At 44.6% G+C, this 21,453-nt stretch overlaps 1 protein-coding gene across 5 annotated transcripts in view; it reads left to right on the top strand.

Annotated features, from left to right (window-relative positions):
* The window catches only part of SRGAP2 (SLIT-ROBO Rho GTPase activating protein 2), a 233,672-nt gene that overhangs the window by 77,025 nt on the left and 135,194 nt on the right, over positions 1 to 21,453 (top strand). For all 5 annotated transcript variants that reach the window (XM_060644305.3, XM_060644306.3, XM_060644307.3 and 2 more), the window contains exon 3: positions 13,232 to 13,424. In XM_060644305.3, coding sequence (XP_060500288.1) covers positions 13,232 to 13,424 — 193 coding nt within the window. The remainder of the gene's footprint in view (positions 1 to 13,231; positions 13,425 to 21,453) is intronic.

Genomic DNA, 21,453 nt, shown 5'->3' on the forward strand with positions numbered 1-21,453 from the left:
TTCTTGTACCTCTCTTCCCCATCTCCCAATTTTTGTAGCTTGTCTGGATTTTTGTTTGTTTGTTTGTTTGGCAGGGTTTCTAACATTTACATGCTGACCTGCACGCTCTCATGTGTTTGTTCTTGGTAGTGTGTCTACTGGGTGTTCTTTTACCACGGCGTCTGTGTTCCTGTGGTTTTGTTTTGATTTATCTGCTGGGTACAGGATTTCTGCTTCTCAGGAGGGGTTCATGGGTCTATATAGGCTGAGGTCTTCTGAGTGTGCCAGTGTTGGTGTCTTTTTCACACTTGAACGGTGACTCAGCTTGCTGTAATATTCCTGGATCACAGTTACTCTGCCTCAGAATTTTTTTTAGAACATGGCTCCATCATCTTCAGGCCTCAATCGTTGTTGCTATGGAGAAATCTGACCCCTATTTTTTTAGAAGTGTTGCTTTTTCTCCACTACTTAAATGATTCTTAAATGGTTCTTTCTTTATAGTTGAAGTTCAAGATTTTAGACATCATATGTCTTGATATTGATCGTTTCATGTACATTTCCTGGCATATGGTATGCTTTTTCTACCTGCAGATTTAGTTCTTTCATTTTAAGGAAATTGATCTGTATTATATTTTTTTGGTTATTTTTTTCTGTCCTGTGTGTCTTCTTTTGTGTTTACCATGAGGATCTTCAGCCTTTTTTTTTTTTTTTTTTTAACATGCCATTAATTAGATTTTTAAAGACCTTTAATTTTGAAAAATTTCAAACTTCTAGAAAAGTAGGGAGAATAGTGTTATCAACCCGCATGTATCCATCGCCTTGCTTCGATAACCCTCAGCTCACGGCCGATCTTGTTTTATCTATATCCTGCAGCCCCCTGCACCTCCCTCCTCACTCTGAAGCAAATACCAGAACGTATTCACCTTGAATATTTTAGTACTTATCTTTGAGAGATAAGAACTCTTTTTTTTTTAACTTAACCACTAATAAAGTTCATCTATTCTGTTTTTAATCCATTTATTATATATATAATGACATTGCTTCATTGTGTTAGATCAGCAGTTTTTTTGCTCCAAAGATCCAGTGGGTGACTGCAGTTGCTGGGCGTCAAAATCAGGAAGGCGAAACCAAGGGGACGAGTGGGGAGCTCTCTCTGGTGTGAATGGTGATATGTTGGGTTGGGCGGTCACAGAAGCTGCATAGACAGGAAGTGCCCACTGTCTCCTTGGCATTCTCGGATTTCGAGTGTCCACGTGAACTGTGGAGGGAATGGGAGGAGGACCCAGAATGTCCAGTTTTTTTTTTTCCAGCAAGAAGTGAAACTTATGCCCTTTCTGACTTAATAATAACCATGAAGAAGGAGCTGAGAGGTTTGAAGACTCTGTGTTCTAGTTCTGTTTTTGGTGGTCATGTGGTTTATTGCCGAGCTTTTTAAATCTGTAGGTCAAGAAATCAGTAGGTCATGAAATGAAATTAGTGGGCTGCAACCAGCATTTAAAAAGACACAGAAAATGTGAGTTTGTGGCATGTACTAAGGATATGTATTGTTTCAGGAAACTTCTGTTTTGTGTATGTGTGTGTGGAGGCGGGGGGGTTGGCTTGTGAAAGTTTGGAAGCCACTAATTCAACTCCTATTTCTATACTTTCTTGTCCAGAAAGTTCTAGGGTCAAAGAGCCCATGAGACAGATTTGATTTAGGTGTTGAACAAAAACACACATAGTACGATGTACTTGGAACTGTTCAAATTAGTTTACAAATATTCACTTATAAAATCTCTAAGAGGGTACTATTATCATGGAACTTTTACACAAGACGACATTGAGGCACAGAGCAGTTGAGTAAGTTGCCCAGAACACACAGCTAGTAAGTGGTGGAGCTGGCGTTTTGAGCCCAGCCAGACGGGTTTCCAAGCAGATTTTGCCCTGCTGCTTCTCCAGGTGAAAGCCTCTCTAGGTGGGGGTATGGACTTCTTCCTGCTCTTGCCTTCAAGAAGAAATGAAATAAAGTGTTTTTAATTAATTAATTAATTTATTTATTTATTTATTATTAAGAATAAATAAAGGTGTTTTCCGACTCCACCCCCCCCATATATACTTAAACATTTAGAGCTAAGATAGTGAGAATGAAGACTTTTATTTGTTAAATTGAAGAAATTCAGGGATCCCTTTTATTTACCAATATTGCCAACCTAGAACTGTAGGATTCCAATGTGAAAGATAACCAAACGAGTCCATATATCAGCCTTATGATATATCAGCCTGTCATGATCTGTGACTATCTGGGTGACCTCAGGCAATTAACTAACCTCTGAAGTCAGTAGTCAGTAGTCAGTCCTTCGTCTGTAAAGTGGGAGGGATCGTGGTTGACTTTGGAGGAGGCTTACCGGGCACCAGGCATATAGTAAGTCCTTTATCTCTTCTACCCTTCATAACAACTCACTGGTGTGGCTGCTGTTACAAGCTCCATTTTATAGTTAGTGAAACAGACTTACAGAGATTAAGTATCTTATCCAGGGACACACAATTAGCTTGTGGCAGAGCTAGAGTTGAAGCTCAGGTCTTTCCGAATGCAGAGTCCTCACTCTTAACCACTCTGCTTTACTGCAAGCTTCCCCCATAGGGATGTTTTGAGGATTAAATGAGATCATGTGCCTTTACACTTGAATAGTGACTCGACTTTCTATGAGCTTGCTTGGCTCATAGTAAGTACTGAATAAATGGTTTCCGTGCTCACTATTGAATGTGTAAGACGTGCCTATGTGTAGCTTTTGTGGAGACAGTTTACCTTTCCAGAGAAAATAAACTGTAGTCAACTAAATCAGTTCTTACAACCAACCAATCGCTTCACATCTATATTGAGTTCTTGAAAAATAATTGGTTAGCTATTCTCAGGGATCTCCTAAGCAGATACTTTCACTGGAATACATTTCATCAGGGAAGGGACTGTCTACACAGCATCTAGAACAGTGCCTGGCACATGGTGAGTATCTTAGTCTGGATTTCTTAGAAAATAGAGCTGGAGGCACAAGCTTACGCTTTATTTGGGAGAGCCATTCCAGGGAAGCCGGAATGAGGAGGCGAGGGAAGTGGAAAATGGCAGGGAAGGAGAGCAAATATAAGGCACTGCTTGTAAACTGGCTACAGGTTCGTGAGAGACTGATGGTTTGTCTTGTGGGACATCTTCAGAGAAATTACGCGAAGCTACTGCACCTCTGAACAGTTCACTGGGGAAAGGATAGAGGAGATGCCATGTGTCCGCTCCATCTCCTATTGGTTGAAGGTTGACTACACGGAGCTTCGGCTCTCCTGTGCTTCTTGGTCACATGGCTGGTGGCCGAGGAGGTCCCTGTGAACCTGTGCCTCAGTGGCAACGAGGAAACCCTGGGCTGGGACTTGAGAGGCACGCTGCACGGGTACAGGGCAAGGCGCCGTCAGGCTGGCCCACTAACAACTTGAAGGACCGGTGGTTCCAGCCGGTCAGCCAGGCAGTTGTGTTCATCTTGGGCGATGTATAAACTGGGTCTGGCGTAGTAGGCTCTTGATACTGATAGACTCCCAACTGCCAAAGGGAACAAACTCTGCCCTGCTTTCTTATTTAAGTGATTTGCTGTTACTGACACTTGCAGATCTCTCTTTCACTCTTGCTCTACTTTCCCATCTCCTCTTCCTATGCTTTCCACCTAAATGGGGGTGTCGCCAGGCCTCGGCTTACTTCTCGTTCATTCTGCATGATTTCTATGGGCCACTGTGTTCACTTGTATAATTAATTTCATACTTCCGTCTGCTTGCTGATGGCTCCCAAATGTCTGTTTCCAGACTTGGCCTCTCCTGGGAGCTCCAGACTGGAGAATAAAACTGTCTTTTCCAACAGGAAGTTCCACAGGTACTTCAAAGGCCAAGTGAATATCCTGGTCCTCCACAGTCATCTTTGTTTATGCCTCTTCCCAGCAACGAACAGGTGCTCAGTCCGTGCTTGTGGAACTAAAACTGGAATAATGTGCTGATACTACGTGCCAAGCTGGATCCTGCACAGAATGAAATAAACCTTCCAGAGCCAGCTCTCTAGGAATTTAGGGTCTGGATTTTAATATTGATCCAGTTTGTTTTCAGTTCGATTGTGTTGGAGGCTTGAGCAACATACAGTTTACCGTTGTCCATTACTGTCGTGAACGTTTGGTCTTTTGAGGATTTGATTGGTAGGAGATTGCTTGGGTTTTGACTCCCTTGTGCTACCCTTTTGCAAGACTCTCCTTACCTTGCTTTGTTCACGTTTATAGAGCTTTTTTGAACCTTGGTTGTATCTGATCTGCATCTTGCTCCCCTCTCTGCTCCTGACCCCCATCTCACCCCATACCCTTTTGACTCCGGTGTGGCACTCAGAGCCTGCTGACCGGATCTGCCCATTCCTACCTCCTTCCCTTTGCTTCCCATCCTCTGTCACCGTTATATCTCCATAAATCCTTCTCAGCTCAAGGCCCCAAGATGGGCTCAAGTCCACACTGGCTTATACTGATCTCCTCCTCTCTGAGCATCTCAGCCATTAGTTTGCACGTAGCATGCACGGACTTATCCTGTTGAATACTTTTGCATTTAGTTCCCTTATTTTCCAATCCCTTTTGGATTGTAAACTGCTTGAGAGTAAGACAATGTCTTATATTTTCTTTTGTGGTCCAGTGATTCATCACTCAGATCTTTGCACAGAGGCAAAGATTTGCTGGATTTCTTGGTTGATTGCTGTGGTCCTTGAGAACCAACATCTAGTTAGCCTTCAGCAATAAATCAGGGCCATCAGGTGGCATTTCCCAGAGGAACTGTTGGTCATCTCATCACATTAATACAAGTTAATTCTGGACTTTGGACTGCAGGGATTTTGTTGCTTAAACATCTCAGGCAAGGCCTGTGAGCTAAAATTACTACTTTGGCGTTCGATGTGGCAGCTTGTTCATTTGGGAGCCTTTTGTCTTTGACTTTCTATTGAGTCACTTGAGAGAGCCAAGGTGGCTTGCCAGAGCAGTCGCCATGATTAAAGTTCATTGAGACATTCCCCTTCACATCCTCCTGCCCCACTGGCTTTACGAGGTTCCTTTGTATATCTTCACTGGAGGGCTTGCAAGTTAATGGATGACTGCGTGTCCTTTGGAAACTCTTAGGGCCGTTTTTCTCCTCTTCCTTCCCACTGGCTGGTTTCTCTTGGTCTCCAGGGCTGTATGCATTGGTTTTCCGTAGTGTGAATGTAATACAAGGGGAGGGGAGGTTCTTTCTTTAATAACTTTGGGATATTCTACAGCACGGGACAGACAGTTTTGAAGATGAGCAAACTTAAAAGTTCAACAGAGAGAACTGTAGTCAAAACGAAAGCCAGGGAAACCAGGACTTCACTCCCACCTTCCTCTTCCTGCCAAGATAACTGTCTTACCTTTGAATCCAAAGGTCTCTCATCTGTCCCCTTTGCTCACCACTGCCTAGGGAGCGATAGTATAGAATCACTAGCTTTGGGACCACTGGCTCTAAAGTGTGCATTATTTCTAATGGTTAGAGTAGGTACGGACAAGGATTTTTCCACTCATGGAATTCTCCTGCTCATATTGACTTCTGTACCGTTCAGCCTGGATTGCTCATTAATGCTCACTCCATCTCTTAATTTAGAAGGTATAGGAATCCATCCAGCAGACCTCCTCTGATCTTCCTTCAGCTCTGTTTTCATCATGACACACACTTTCACTGGCTCCATTTCTGGCTGCTGGAAATCTGAACTCCTCTGTTTGCTTTTGAAGCTACTGCTGTGTACCCTTATCTCTGACCGGGCCTCAAGGTACCCTTTGTTCTAGCTAAGCCATCCTCCTCACTACCTTACAAAGAGGTCATGCTCGAACATTCCCATCTCTTGGCTTATATGTTCCTCTGGAATATTGTCTCTTCACCCTTCCATTTCATGGGTAGATGAAATTCTACCCACCCTAAGGGTATGAGTTCAGACTTTGACTTGCTCCCTTCTTCCCCTTCACTCTCTCCTCTCCCTTCTTCCGTCCACAAATTTGAAGGCCTGCCAGATCTTGTTCTGGGTCCCAGGAGTATGCTGGTGAACTGAACAAATTCTTCAAGGATTTTAGTCTTCCTCAAGAAGCCTTGTTTTAGTCATTTTAGTCCTCACTGCACTTTCTGAGTCCTCAGAACTTATACTTGTAGTCTTTATTCTTAGTTCCAGGTATACAACATACAATATACAATATACAGCAACATAAAAATTTATGTAGTATGACATCTAGCAGAAATATCTATTAAATAAATATCTAGCATAATTTATGTAATATAATATACTTTATGCAATATATTAATATATAATTTTTGAAAATGTATATTTAAATCCTATCTTCACAATCAGATTATAAGTTTCTTGAGTGTAGGGAACTTCATGCTTCTGAGAGCTTCAGAATCCCTCACTTTATTCATTCGGACTTCATTGTTTCCAAGGAACCAAAAATGCAAAGCAAAATATTTTAAGCAAAAAGTGAATGCGTTGGCTTATGAGACTAAAAGGGCCAGGGATAGGGCTGGCATCTGGCCATGACTTGATTCAGGGGCTTGAGTTTCCTTTTCCCATTTCTCAGTTCTGTTTTCTCCGGGTCAGCTCCATTCTCAAAGATGCTTTCCAGTCATGGTGACGAGATGGCACCAGCAGTCTCAGATTCTCATTGTCTTCAGGTCTTAAAGCTCCCAAACAAGGCCTGCAAGTAACGTCCGCCATCTTTGGAGAGGGCAGAGGTGGAATCAGCTTTACCAAAAGCACACGGACTGAGGGTCAGGGAGATTATATAGATGCAGGGAAGGAGAAACAATAAGTATCTGTCACATCCACGTATTCTGGAAGCTTAAGCTATTGTCGGTTGGTTGCTTGGATTAACTCATGTCTAGCTCTTTGTTGTATTTAATAGGGTAAAGTAATGATGAAAAAGTCTACCAGTCACTCTTTGAGGAAGAATACTTGCTGTTTTCTGCTTCACCGAAAATAGCTTGCTTGTCTTTTCTCGCAACAGCGACTGCTCATATATAAGTGATAGTGGCGATCATTGAAAGAAATGGTAGAGCAGGTAGACTGGAGCTGATATAGGTCTCTTTTTTCTCTGCTCTCATATCGCTATGTGCATACCTCGTAGTTCACCTTGTTTGCTACAGGTGTTTCACTTGTTTCTTCTCTACGACCAGGCTAATTTTGAGGAAGAACTTCTGTCTATTCTCGGAGGACCTGGAAGGTGCACAAATAAATTTTTGATAAGAGTAAGTAAGAAAGGACATGGCTTCAGGCCTATATCTGCAGCTAAAATAGCTATGTGATCCCCGGCAATTCCTTTTCCTTCTCTGGTCTTTGATTCCATCATCTGCCCACCAAGGATTTTTAAGGGCCCTCCCGTTACTGAGTTTGTAGAAAAGCAAACCAGTAGGGTGAAGAGCAGGACTTGGCACGGCATCTCAGCATTTTGTTTCCTTGGGAACAGTTTTGATAGGGGCTGATTACCCTTGCGATAAGAGGTCTTGGTAAGAGATATGGAGGGTAGAGCCCAATGAAAGCCTCGATTGTCTTCTTATATAACACAGGCTGGAAAGGTACTAGGAATTAATATTCCTGAGGTGGCTGAGGTGACATCATGTGTTTGTGAAAGGACTAAAAGCAGGTGAGGCAGATTTTGTGGAAAAAGACTGGCAGTCGGTCTGAGCTCCCAGTGGGGAACATGGGCTGATCTCATGCTCTGTGTTCTGAACAGAACCTGTGGGAGTCATAGCTCCCGTCCCTTAGCTGCCAGCCCATCAAGGAGAAGGGGAGGACCTGTGTTACTCTCCTGAAAGATTACATGTTTCTCTCTGCCTGCCCTCCTACCCTCATTTTCTCCTCAGAAACGTGGTACTCATAAGGAGGGGGTTTTGTGTGACTTAATCGGAGAAGACTCCTGAAGAAAGAGATGAATTTTGAAAGAGGGGAAGAAAGGGACTAATCTCTCTGGATCGAAAGCAGCAGACTGAACAAAATTCCCCTACACCCTGCTGACTGGTGAATTCCCTGGGTGTTCTCTGACGTGAGGACATTTTTCAGAGGACTGCATCGCCTGTGTTGGCAGATGTTATATAATTTAGAGTCTACACGATTGTAAGTGTGGGAGGGCCCTGACTGTTTTTGTTAAATGATTGGTATCCTATTAGGGCTAGTTTTTCTTCCAATTTTATCCTTCTTGTGACCCTTGATCCTCTTTCTAAAACGGAAATGAGCTTCCTTTTCACTCCCAGGACAGGTATAGTTAGGATCTCAGCTGTGGCCAAGCATGGACAAGGAGTCTGCACTTTCCAAGGGAAGCTTTGTTGGATGTGTCTGCTGATCCCGTATCTGAACTCATGCATAAAAACATTCCTTGCTTGGCTTTGACTTGACACCCTCCAGAAATGATGGAACGGTGATCTGCCAGTAGAGTTCAGTGTCATGGCCAAGCTTGCGATCCAGAGGGGCAGTTTCCAGGATTTGCTTTAAGAATATTCAGTGCAGAACTGAGACCCAGCGCATGCAAATGGAGAAATGGAGACCAAGGGTTCCTTCCTCTTTCTGGTGCCTGTCCGTTGGGGCCATTTTCCCCTTTGCTGGCAGGATGGTGCTCAAAAAACATGCTATTTGGTGGAGTTAAATTTTTTAAATGAGATGTGATTGATAAACCATAAAATTCACCCTTTTTAAAGGTATACAAATTCAGTGCTTTTTTTAAGTACATACACCAAGTTGTGCAACCGTCACCACTATCTAATTCCAGAACAGTGGGGTTAAATTTTGACTTGGATCTTTGAATGAGATATCAACCAAAGGTCAATTCTGGTTTTCAGGAAACTAGTTCTAAGGCTTTGGTTCTTTTTGCAAGGGAAGCTACAGAAGTGTCATTTAAAAAAAAAAAATTGTAATAGAAAAAAGAGTCAGAGGACGTGAAGTTTTCTTCGGCTTGTTGTTTGACTCCTTTCGTCTGACTGTCTTTTTCAGTCTTTGGTCTTTGGGTTGGGACTTATCCCCATGGCTATGTTATAATAAAGAATATCCAAGGCAAAAGCAGTAAGACTGGCTTTGCCTTCTTTTCCTGTCTCCTCTTTGTCAAGCCACGTCTCATTAGGGCGTGGGCCTGTTCTGTTCTTTGGTACCATCACCCACCATCACCGAGCTCAGGGTCTGACACACAGTAGGAGCTCAGTAAAGATTTGATGAATAAAAGGCTGTGTTAGGTGCCCAGGGGAGGTCGCTTTGGCATTATCAGTCAAAGCTCATGGTGACCTTTGTACTTTGGCTTTGTGGATGGCCATGGAATCCATTCGCATCCTGAGATACAGCTGCTTCTAGAAAATGAGAGCTTGATTTCTTCCTGTGTAGTGCTAGCGGCAGAACCGACAAGGACGCCCTCATCCCCAGTTCCCAGGAATGCTCATCCAACTGTAGACTGGATTTCTAAAGCCTTCTCGAGTTGGTATGGCCAAGCACAGTGTGGGTGGTGTGAGTGTGTGTCTTTGAGTGTGCACCCGCATGCACGTGCGTACTCGCCTAAGCACACGATGGAATTGTGAAGAATTCCTCCGTGTTTTTATAAATCGTCCCTTTCTTCTTTCTGCCCCTGTAGTTTATTGGTAGGCCAGGGTGCAGAGGGGCCTCCAGCCTGGGCACAGGGCCCAGGCGAGCCGGCCTTCAGTGGCCTATTGTTTTCGGCCCCTTATTGCATGGACAGAGGGCTGGGGCTGGCACAGCTGCCTTCTTGGGGACCATTGTTTGTCTTTTTGCAGCAGCAGCAGCAAAAGTCTGAAGCAGCACATTTTGCGCTGGACAGAGCAGCCATTCTGTTTTAGAGCTGCAAGCCTAGAGATGGCGGTGGTTGGAGTCTCCCTTCTGTGTCTGCGTGGATACCCTGAGGATGGAGACCAGGGAGGCTTCTCCTTCTAGGCAGGTTGCAGGAGAGGGGAGATGCTCAGTGGAGGGTTTCACAAACCAACCACAGTGGCAGGTGGTATCTGTTAGCAGAGACTCTTCTGTTCCTGGATCGGGGTGGAATATCATTGCGTTCTCACTTTCTCTGGCCTCTGGGCATATTGGCAGACCTCAGCGTGTGCTCCCAGGACAAGGAAAGCACTTCCTCCAAAGTTGTTCTGTAGAGTAGATCCAGGAAGCAGGGAAGGGACCCAGCCCAGTTGTGGACTAGTTGAAACATGGGCTAGTTACCGAGTCAGTGGTCTAGTCCAAACTTGATTCTGAATCACCCCCCGCCCAGCTGGAAGGTCGAGAAGGGGATGTTCCGGGGGTGGGAGCCATAGACACTGTAATTTACCCAGAAGTACTTTCAGAGACTCCAGACTTGTGTTCTGTTTCTTTTGTTTCCCTGACCGACCCACAGTCAGCCTCTTTGACAAGTTAGACAAGCCTTAATTTAGCTTCAACCCCACTTGCACCTAATTGTATGACCCTTTGGTAAATGACTTAACAGGTCTTATTTCATTTTTCTTACCTGTGTTATCAGGATAATTGGGGAGACCTAATGGGATACTTGTGGAGATTAAATGAGATGATGTATGTAAAGCCCCGTAAAAGGTGTTCGGTAAACACATGCTCCCCTTCTCTCAGGATCCCTGAGGGGATGCCTAAGGGCGGGGTGCACTTTGTATTGTGCTGCCCACTAGAGGCACCTGAGAAAGTCAGGGTGGAATTCTGTGTTGGTTGGATGTGCTTGGGGGCTTCTTAGATTAATGCACATATTTCAGAGGCCTCCTATAAAGTGCTAATTCCTGGACAGGACAACCCTGGAGTGGCCTATCTCTGGAACTTCATAGGTATCGTGGGAATTTGCCCAGCCCCCTCTTGTTTTGGTGGAGGGTGGGCATCATCCATTCTATGGGGTTCCTTTCCGCTCTCCTGGTTAGTGAGATTATTGAGGGGAAGTCTCGGGTGAATTATAGGAGACTCAAAGGGGGCTGACAGCCCCTTACCCATCCACATCCTCTTGCAAATCTGGGACTGACTGGGTGGGCTCTTTGTCCTAAGATGCCCTGATTCCTCCTTAATGAACAAGTTGTAAGTAATATCATTGAGCATTGTGAACGTGATCTCCACCCATAGTTTGCCCATCCAGTGGCTACTACTGCCAGCTTCTACTTCTGCCTGTCGATAGCAGAAGGGGTACAGATGCCTCTAGGAATAGTTTTGACAAGGGCTGTTGCCTTTAAGAGGCCCCGAAACCCCTGGCAAAAACTAGATGCCTGATATGCCCTCTGCAGCTCTTCCTCCCAACACCCTTGTAATCAGACTCCCCAAAAACACAGAACAAGAGAGCTTTGATGAGTGATGAGGTAGGCGGCTTTTCTGCTCAGCCTTCTGTCTGCTTGAAACAATCCTCCGGTGCTCAGTTTCAGTTCAGGTAAGGTTACTGTAAGGTTTGATTGGCATTGGTGGTTGGCGAGGGGGAGGCATGGGGATGCAGAGGGTGAGAAGCGCACTTAGAGATCACCCGAGATCACCCATGAAGTACCAGATACTTATGCTACATTCTGATATGAGTAAAAACAGAGACAAAAATGAAGATAAGGATAGATTACGGACCCCTAGCCACTTCAAGGCAAAGCTAAATGTGCCATTTGCCTATCCATCATTGTTTCGTAAGCGTGGTGGGCAGAACTTTCAACATCAGAGCTGTGATCCTGGCTTTGCCTCTGGTTTATCCACAGCTCAGGTGAAAACTCTAGATCCCCCCATCACCCCTGCTCCCATGCATTACATAGCATAGGCAGAAAGCATTGTTATAACCCTGCTATTATGGAAATGAATTTGGAGCGTGCATAAGGAAAGGCATAATAATATAGGTGCTCTTTTTTCCTGGGACTGGAGTCATTGCCACAAGCGAATGCACTGGAGCTGAGCAGGCTTGCAGGGAAAGGGATAAAAGAAATGGCTCCATTGCGGCTCAAACGGGGATTGGGATATAACTTCAGCAGGATGTGCACTGCAGGCCTTCTCTGAGCTGAAAAACAGTCTGGTTTTGGCATGCTGCTTCTTGCGGGTGCCAGGGCTCTTGTCAGTAACAAATACTGTATTGCGTTTGAGGCAGATCTGGTTGCATCTGGAGCTACCATTGCTGCGGTCCCAGAGAGGGTGTTTGCTAGCCCTGTGTGAGGACTCTTGGCTAGGCAGAAATCTGTCAAGCTGGAACTCCACCTGAAACATGTCTAACTTTGACACAGCAGGGGCTCTGAGCATCACTGAGGATGAGGCAACCGCTGTATGAGTGATATTTGTTGAGAACAAATGAACTTCTTGAAGATTGATTGACATTCTGTGATTGGAAACTATGGAATCTGATTGACAGTGAAAGAGTTGCTTGCCTAGAAGTCTGGTGCTTGTTTCATTCTTGATTGCCACTAGTTGACCTTGGGCAGGACCCTGTCTCCATTAAAATATCCTGACCCTCGCCCTCCCTCTTGGAGATGTGGAAAAACTTGTGTTTATGTATTTAGTTTTTAAGTTTATTTATTTACGTTTGAGAGAGAGAGAGCACGAGCTGGGGAGGGACAGAGAGAGGGAGACATAGAATCCGAAGCAGGCTGCAGACTCTGAGTTGTCAGCACAGAGCCCGACGCAGGACTTGAACTCACGAACTGTGAGATCATGACCTGAGCCAAAGCTGGATGCTCAACCGACTGAGCCACCCAGGCTACTTGTGGAAAAACATTTTGAAATGATGGGAGAAAGTATAAAAAGTAGGAGCTTGGGCTCTAGAGTCAGTCTCTCTGGTTGAATCCCAGTTACATTACTTTAATAGCTTGACTTCCTTAAGAGTCAGTTTTCTCATCTTTAAAACGGGGACGAAAGTAGTACCTTCCTAATAGGATGGAGATAAATCATTAGGCTCTCAGCCAAACAGAACCCAAATTCTGGCACTGTGCCAGAAACACAGTAAATTGCTCAATAAATGGTAACTGAATATTAAGTGTCTAATAAGCAGTTTCTCTTAAATGATTCAGCAGACTCCTGGTTCCAGGTTCTTCAGGGGTCCAAAAAGAGTTGGTGGAATTTTTGGAGGTGCTTCCTATCATATGGCCATTTTAAGCTTTCGGCTTGTTATTTTATTTTTTTCCGTTAAAGGCATTAAGTTCCCACCTGAATGGAAGGGGTCAATGTTAGTGTGTATGTATTTGGTTTTGTTTAGTTTTCTTTTGAGGGATTCCACCTGACTGGCCGGCCTGGTTTCTGTTGCAGAGATCCGCACTCAGCTCACAGAGCAGATGAAATGCCTGGACCAGCAGTGTGAGCTCCGGGTGCAGCTGCTGCAGGACCTCCAGGACTTCTTCCGGAAGAAGGCGGAGATCGAGATGGACTACTCTCGCAACCTGGAGAAGCTGGCCGAGCGCTTCCTGGCCAAGACGCGCAGCACCAAGGACCAGCAGTTCAAGTAGGGGCTCTGGTTGTTTCGTGCGGAGACCTGAGACGGGGCTTGGGGCGGGAGGGAGGCAGGGTGTGCCGCCTACACCCTCCTGCATTCACGACGGTGCCCCGGGGACTTCAGGTTGGCTGAGGGCTGAGAGCCCTCTGGGACTTCTTTTCCAGATTGGTCTTTCGTGCAGGTCAGGATCCTGGAGAGCTCAGAAGAGATGATGAACTGTGCTGATAATAACAGCAGACACTTTCATAGTTCTTCCTATGTGCTAAATGTGGTTCTAAGGGTTTTTATATGTATGTTAACTCATTTAATCTCCACGGCAAGTTCGTATGTTGGTTGTTGTAGTCTCCCCAACTTACAGATGAGGAAACTGAGTCATAAGGAAGTTAAAGAACTTGCCTTAGGTCTCTCTCTCTCTCTCTCTCTCTCTCTCTCTCACACACACACACACACACACACACACACACACACACCCCTCGTACATCAATATCAATCAATATCAGAGCTGGGATTCAAACCAAGGCAGTCTGAAGTCTGACTCCAGAGTCTCTCTCTCTCTCTCTCTGAATCTCTGAGTCTCTCTGAATCTCTCTGTCTCTGTCTCTGTCTCTCTCTCTCACACACACACACACACACACACACACACACACACACACGCACACATTCACACACTCCTAGTACATCAGTAGCAGAGCTGGGATTCAAACCAAGGCAGTCTGGCTCCAGAGTCTGTGTTCTTAACCATTTCGCCAAACTGTCTTTAACTGGAAGAAATGAATGATGCTCTAGCATACATCTGACTCATTGCCCAGACAGTTGCAAAGGTCTATCCCTTGCATAGTATTTTATGCAAGTGACCCATTCACTCTGTTCTCACTGCTATTGCTGTAGTTTAGATCATCATTATTGCTGTCTGAATGATTGCTTTACTTACTGTATCATCTGCAGCAGAGGTTCTCAACTCTGGCTTCATATTAGAATTCCCTGGAGAGCTTTTTGAAAATGCTGAAATCTGGGCCCCCTTCCAGAGCAATGAAGTCAGAATCTCTGGGAGCAGGGCCTGGGTAACAGTATGGTGTAAAAGCTTCCCAGATGATTCTAACAAACAACTAGTGTTGAGGACCACAGTGTACAGCTTCTCCCCGTTCCAACCTGCCTGACCCACTGTTATCACATTTAGTTTTCCTGGAACACACTGGGGATCCCGCGGTTTCTCTGTGCAGTGGCTTCCCACTGTCTGTGTTCTTGACACTCAGCGTGTGGTCTCCCAATATCGGCACCACCTAGGATGCTGGGAATGCAGAATCTCAGGTCCTGCTCCCAGATCTACAGCGACAGGATACTCAGGTGATTTGTGTGCACATTGAAGTTTGAGAAGTGCTGCTCTGTTTACAAGGGTATACACTCTCTGGCTTGTTCTTTGAGCCCCTGTACATCTGACCTGGACTAGCTTTCCAACCTTACTTCCTGTTGTTTTTTTCCCCTACTATACCATAGCCAAACAAAGCATTAACTCCAGTGGACCTTTGCCCATCCTGTCATTTGAACTTAGGTACCCATTGTTCACATCTATGCATGTCAGGGACATACCTGTTTTAAGAATCATGTTCCAAGAAGCTTTCTTGATTTTCCCAGAAGAATGTTCTCCCTTTTCTGAATTCTTACAGCATTTTATTTGTTCTTTTATTAGGGCAGTCAGCACTGTCTGCCTGATATTATCTTCTCTTAGTGGACTATATAAGCCTTTCTGATTCGTTTTCCAGTCTCCCATAGTGCCTAGTGTAATATGTGGTATATAATAAATGCTTACTAAACATTATTGGATGAGTAAATGAATGAATGAAGTTACAAGTGAATGCCAAGTGTGTCTCATTTTCCTCCATTTTCTATTTTTGTTTATCATATCACCCTAATAATTTGGGACACAAATTATCCTTAACAAACCAGCTCTGGGCAATGACTATGGAGAGGCTAAGTTTGAGGACAACACGTGACACTCTCAAAATAAGCCAGCATGCGAATTTCCTCCACATGTTTTGTCCTCAGAGCTCCTTAGCTTTCCCAAGTTCTGTTCTCTTTACATAAGCAATCCTAAGGGAATAAAATGTTATTTTAGTATATGATGAACGAAGATTTTGGAGAGAAATCATTTGCTTTAGAAAGAGGGGACTCAAAGTTGGATTTATTCTGTTGGTAAGCTACTCCTTAAAATCGCATTTGATTTTTAGGACTATATCATATTTTCAGCTCAAGGACATATTTGCTACAAATTAAGGTACAGATGTGTTCATCTGTAAGTCAGCTGAATTGCTCTGATTAAGATCACATGCAAGGAATAGGGTGTTTTCTCCAAAGCTGGAAGAATTGAATTCCCTTCTCACAGAGCCTGGTACCTGGCTTCATTTTCCCCCAAACAACTAGTGGGTATTTATTAAGAGCCATCTGTGTACTCTGTATTGTACAGGCATTGGAAAATACAAGGGAAGTTTATTGTGTGTCTCCATAGGGGGCCATATCTGGCTGGGGAGGAAAGATTTTTAATACAAGAAGCAACTAGAGAGTAAAGCAATAATGATCTCATTAAGAAATCATAGAAATCATTGGTTATGTGTAGAATATAGACGTGATGAGAGGTCAGAGATAAATCATCAGAGAGACACATAAAGGTAATGGAATAGTCGGGAGAGTTTCCATGAAGCAAGTGGGACTTAGGCTAGGCTTTAAAGGTAGATTTGTGTAGGAGAGAACCACAGCACGTGCAGGTGAGAGGAAGCAGGAGCGTTTGCTGGTGAGGGGGTACAGGGACCAGTGAGGGACCCAGCTTCATTAAAAGGAAGTTCCTTTCCCATTCGTTCAACAAATGTCCATCACACATTCCTCGAACTCCTTCAGTCCAGACACTGGGCCTTGGGACATAGTGGTGAGCTAGCGCTGTCTCTTGCATGCGGCACTTACAACAGGATGAGGAAACGGGCATTGAACAAATCGCACAGTTGGATCAGTTGAGGTAAGTGTTGAGGAACAGAAGTACAAGGCGCTAGAAGAACTTGTAAGGGGGACTTCACTCCTTTTGCTGTCACTGTATGGCTAGTTTACTTTAATAACTTCCTGTCTGATCTCCTGAGTAGCAAGCTATTTACCCAACAAACCCCTTTTAAGTACCTACTGGGTGCTGCCCTCTGCGCTCATTCCGGTGGAGACTCAGGTGAACTCTGGATTCCTGGCTAACCGAGAAGAGAGACCCGTGGCAATGTCACGAGCAAAGGGCTTCAGTAGAGGTCGGAGCGAAATATTATGAGAACAGAGATATTTACAAAAGCAGTGGAAAACAAGTTTAGGTAAGTGGAGTAGACACCAAATAACAGCTCCGTGATAGACAGGCAGAGGAGTTCAGGTTCGACGCGACAGCATGGTAATGAGGGCTCTCGGTTCTTGAGTGGGGAGAGCAGGAGGTAGAGTTTCTGTTCCTGTAGGAGAAGAGGAAACAGCGCGGGACTATTGGCAGCCTTGCCGTGTTCGTTTATGATGTGTAACGGGGTGGGTGTGTAAAAGATCATGTCCACCCACCATACAAAGTGCCCCAAGTGCAGGGGGAAGAGACATTTCTTCAGGTTGGGGACTGGACGGAGCTTCATGGAGGTGAAGTTCGTGGATGGGAAATGGGAAAATACAAGTGTGAGTGCTAGGTGCTGGTCCAATGGCTTGAATTCAATCGAGACAGTGTAGAAGTTGTAGAAAGAGGATAGAAAGATGGGGGAGGAGGCATTTCAGGCAGAGAGAACGGGGATGGTAAAGGCACAGAGCTGGAAAAACGAGGCCGGTGGGTAACTCATCCGTTTTGCTGAAGAGCAGAAATAACAAATGCAATCGTGAAATAAGCTTGGAAAAATTGGTAGGGGCTTGATCACAGTGGTCTGGGAACACCAGGTGATAGGGTTTATTCTGTAAGCATGGGGAGCCATTGATAGTTTTTGAGCAAGGAACATAATTGTGGCTGTGCTTTGGGAAGGTAACTATGGCAACACTGCATAAGATCAATCGGAGGGGAGAGACAGGGTAGCAGGAGGCCTGTTGAGGAGTTATGGCCGTGAGCCTAAGGTTAACATGGGCCTAACCTGAAGTCGTGCCCTCGGAAATAGAAATGTGAGGGCAAGAAGCGATCAAACTCAGAGAAACTAGGACAGAAGAAGGGCTGTGGGTGTCCTGGGTCTCTGGAGTGGTAATTGTACTGTATTTTCATTCAGCTGGTGCAGTGTAGCCTCGATTTTGCTGACTCTAGGGCTGATCCCTAGAATAGTTCATTCTCTGCCCAGAGCGTCTCAGCGGGCACTCGTCACCTCCCCCGGAGCTGTAGCAGCTGTTGGCCCAGCAATGCCATGGATTTGTCTCTCTGTGCTGCCAGGAGAACAGCTGCCAGCGGCAGCTCTGGACAGACGCGTCTTAGGGACCTGGAAACTATTCAAGTCGGCCTGGGGTAGGGTGGCCAGGGCCAGAGTCCGTCTATATGGACCCGCCGTGCCCTTTTCCAGACCAGTGTCTCAGCCTGGCTGGATCTCAGCCTCTCATGCTCAGTTTGGTTGGTTATTCAGTTACAGTTTTAAGTGACTACATTTAGGGACACACATTGCTGGACTGCTTTTTTTCTTTTTCTTTTGGACAACTTCTTACCCTGGAAGCCATTAGCCTGTCACTCTTTGGCTTTGCTTCCTATTCTGCTTTGCTCCTGCTCACCTTTTGTCCTCTCCCACACTGTGCTCTGTGCAAACACCCTCATTAAAGCCCACACAGCTCTGACTCCATTGCAGAGTCTGACCCTGTGGTCCCATCACGCTCCTTCTCTTCCCCCTCCCCCACAGAAAGAGTGAGAGATGCTGCAGATAGAACTACATAGTGTTTATTTGATTCCACCGTATTCTGCTTTGTTTAAGATAGGGAACATGGCTTCCTCCATCCGTTTGAATTGTGGGTGAACCCTCTTCATGTCTGAAATTCTATCCGCCTGGTTTGATTAAGAGCAGAGATAAAATACTATGTGAGGGTAGGAAGTCTTCCTAGGGAAGATGTTCTTGCATTTTCTTTGGCTCTTTGAAGAGTATAAATGTATTCCTATTTGTTGCTGAGCCTTTGATTGTCTCTTTTAAGTGGAATCTGTGTTAATATTGCTCAGCGGGACTCTAATTGATAATGCCTTGGCTGGTTTTTTGTCCGTTTTTTTTTTTTTTTTTTTTTTTTAACATGGACTTGCTGTAAATTACCTTTCAGTCTTAGCTCACTTGGTTTTGATCTCCTACTTTTAATGGCTCAGTTCTTCTTCTTCTTTTTTTTTTTCCTGTTGAGTCTTTAGAGGAATACTCCTACATTGCTATCCTGCTGTGTTCTTTCCAGAGACCTTATGCTACTTTAAAACCCACTGCCAACATTTTTTCTGTCTTTCTTCCAGCTTTTTATTTTTCTCAATAACAAATATTTGTTGAATATTTTTAAGGTATTGTTCTAGACTCTAAAAGGAGGGAGATCCAAAGAAATAGAAGTCGTGGTTCTTTCCCACATGACTTTATAGTCTAGTCAGGGATAAATTGTACCTAAATACAATAGCAGAACTTCACTATAAGGCAACATGTGGTAAGTACCAAGTGTGTGCTATAGAAGGGATGGTGCACAGTTCGAAGGGTCAGGAAACTTCCAGGGAGGAAGTGGAATCTGAACCAGACATTGAAGAAAATGGACAGGATTTTGATAGACGGAGACAGAGGCAGAGGGAGGATGTTGTAGGCCGGGAGGGGCACAGCAGGAGGAAAATACAAAGCACCAGTGAGTAGACTGGTTTGGCTGGTTAACAAGAGTATATGGAAGAATTGGACAAAGGTAGACAGGACCATATTGTGGAGGGCCTTGACTTTTGACTAAGGTTTGGTGCTATGCAATAGACACTGGAAACCACTGAAGGTTTGAATAGCTAGTTGTCCAAGCCGAGGCATGAACTCTGCTTACAGAAGATTGACCTTAACCTTAATGGTGGTGAATTGCTAAATGACTGGAAACTTGAGACGGTGACACCAGTTGCCACAGTATATAATAAAGATCTAAATTAGGGTGGGATGGTAGGAATGAAAAGAATAGAAATTGATCCTTTGGACCATTTAGCAAATATGTGTTGTGTTCTTACCATGTAACAGACACATGACAGGCAGGACAGATACTGCCCCCTGCACTCCTGGAGCTTACAGTCTAGAGACAGATGGAAAACACCTGGTGCAGGAAGAATCTACAGGAATTGCTGACAGATGGGATTCAGGTTTCAAGTGAGCTCAGAAGCACAAAAGAAAGAGGGCTGTGAAGTTTCTTTTGGACTTGGGTGACTGGTAGATTAATGGTGCCTTTAATAGAAATACCGAAGTTAGGAGGAGTTGTTTTTTGAAGGGCATATGAGAGATTTGGTTTTTGGATGTGAAGTTTAAGACACTGGAAGGATATCGAACATGAAATTTTCAATAATTGATAGAAAATGAATAGATGTATTCAGGGCTGAAGTCTGGGTTGTTGGTAGATATTTGGGCATGTTCATAGAGAGGTGATGGTCGAGGCTGTGGCACGTTCTGATTTCCCAGGGTTTAGGGGGAGAAAGGGGAAAACATCTTTCATATTGTCTGTAGTACTCAGATTGCAGAGAATGAAAAGTGACTTAAAAGATGTATTTGTGCGTTCATTCAATTCGCATTTTGGGGACCAGGCATTGCTCTAGGTTAGGGATATATCCAAGACAGTATCCTATTCTCACTAACGTGAAATTAGCAGGACATTAAAGGGACACATGGAGAGTAAACCTGCTTATTTGGCTGCTTATGAGTTGTGCAACTATGGGAAGGGAGGTGAGGGAGCAGGACCCAGGTATCTCAGGAATCTGGTAGACATCAACCTGCAATACGCCTTTCAGTGGGAGGTTAGGTACACAATTAATTAGAGAGAAATTCTTGTAGAGTCCATGTTCTTGGCCCTGGGCCCAGTATTTGACTGTGCACCGTCTCTGTGGTTACGTCACCTATTGCTGATGGATTTTTCCTCTGGAGTTAAGCTCAGAGTTGTTCATCAGCCTCACAGGATAGCATTGGGTTGAAAAGCAGAGTCAGTTGGCCATGGAGATTGTTACAGCTGTGATTTCAAATCAGAAAAGGGTGGAGGACCAGAAAGTTCCTCCTTGAGTATGGGGTGACTTTGAGAGGGAAGTAGGAGGAAGCATGAAGTTGCCAGAAGGGAGAACCCCTCACTTCCCGGGACCAGTGTGTCACTCATTCATTTTGGACATATTTGGGAGCTGTTTGTTCCCTCAGGGGAGGTTTTGCCCAGATGTAGCATCTGGTGTTGAGCAAGGATTGGCTTCCCTCTGCCATGGCTCAAGCTGCCTTTATTTAGAAATGAACAAAAGGTCCCCTGGTGACTTTCTTGCTGGCCTGCTCCATACAGAACTTAGGTGGTGGTTGGGTCCTTTTTGGAAGACTTGGGAGCTCTCCTTACACATGAACAGAGCAGGATAGAAGAGACACAAGAAGGCAGTTTGGGGGGGTGGGCGGTCAGCAAGACAGAGTGCTGGCCAGTCTTTGGAACAGAGAAAGAATTCATTTGCAAGCTCTTCGGGAGGCTTTATAACTTAGCAGGAAAAGCCGAGCGTTTAATCCAGACACATTTAGGTCTGAATCCTGACTCTCCCGCTTACAGCCGTGTGACCTTGAGCAAATCACTTACACCCTTCTAGCTTCCGTTTACTCATCTATGAAATGCAGAGAGTAATACTTACCTCGAAGAGGTTGTTTAAGGATTGGATATAATATATGTGAAGCACTAGCCTCATGCCTATAACTTACTAAATGCTCAAAAAATGGTAGCTGATGTAATTATCATCGCCACAGAAGGAGTATAGTGTGGTACTCAAGATCACAGGTTCCGGAACCAGATTTCCTGGATTTGCAATCTTAGAGTTCCCACTTACTAGCTGTGTGATTTTAGATGAAGGTTCTTAGTTGCCTCAGTTTCCTCATCTGTAAAT

Source organism: Panthera onca, chromosome F1, assembly GCF_046562875.1.
Source record: "Panthera onca isolate mPanOnc1 chromosome F1, mPanOnc1 haplotype 2, whole genome shotgun sequence".
Classification (NCBI taxonomy): domain Eukaryota; kingdom Metazoa; phylum Chordata; class Mammalia; order Carnivora; family Felidae; genus Panthera; species Panthera onca.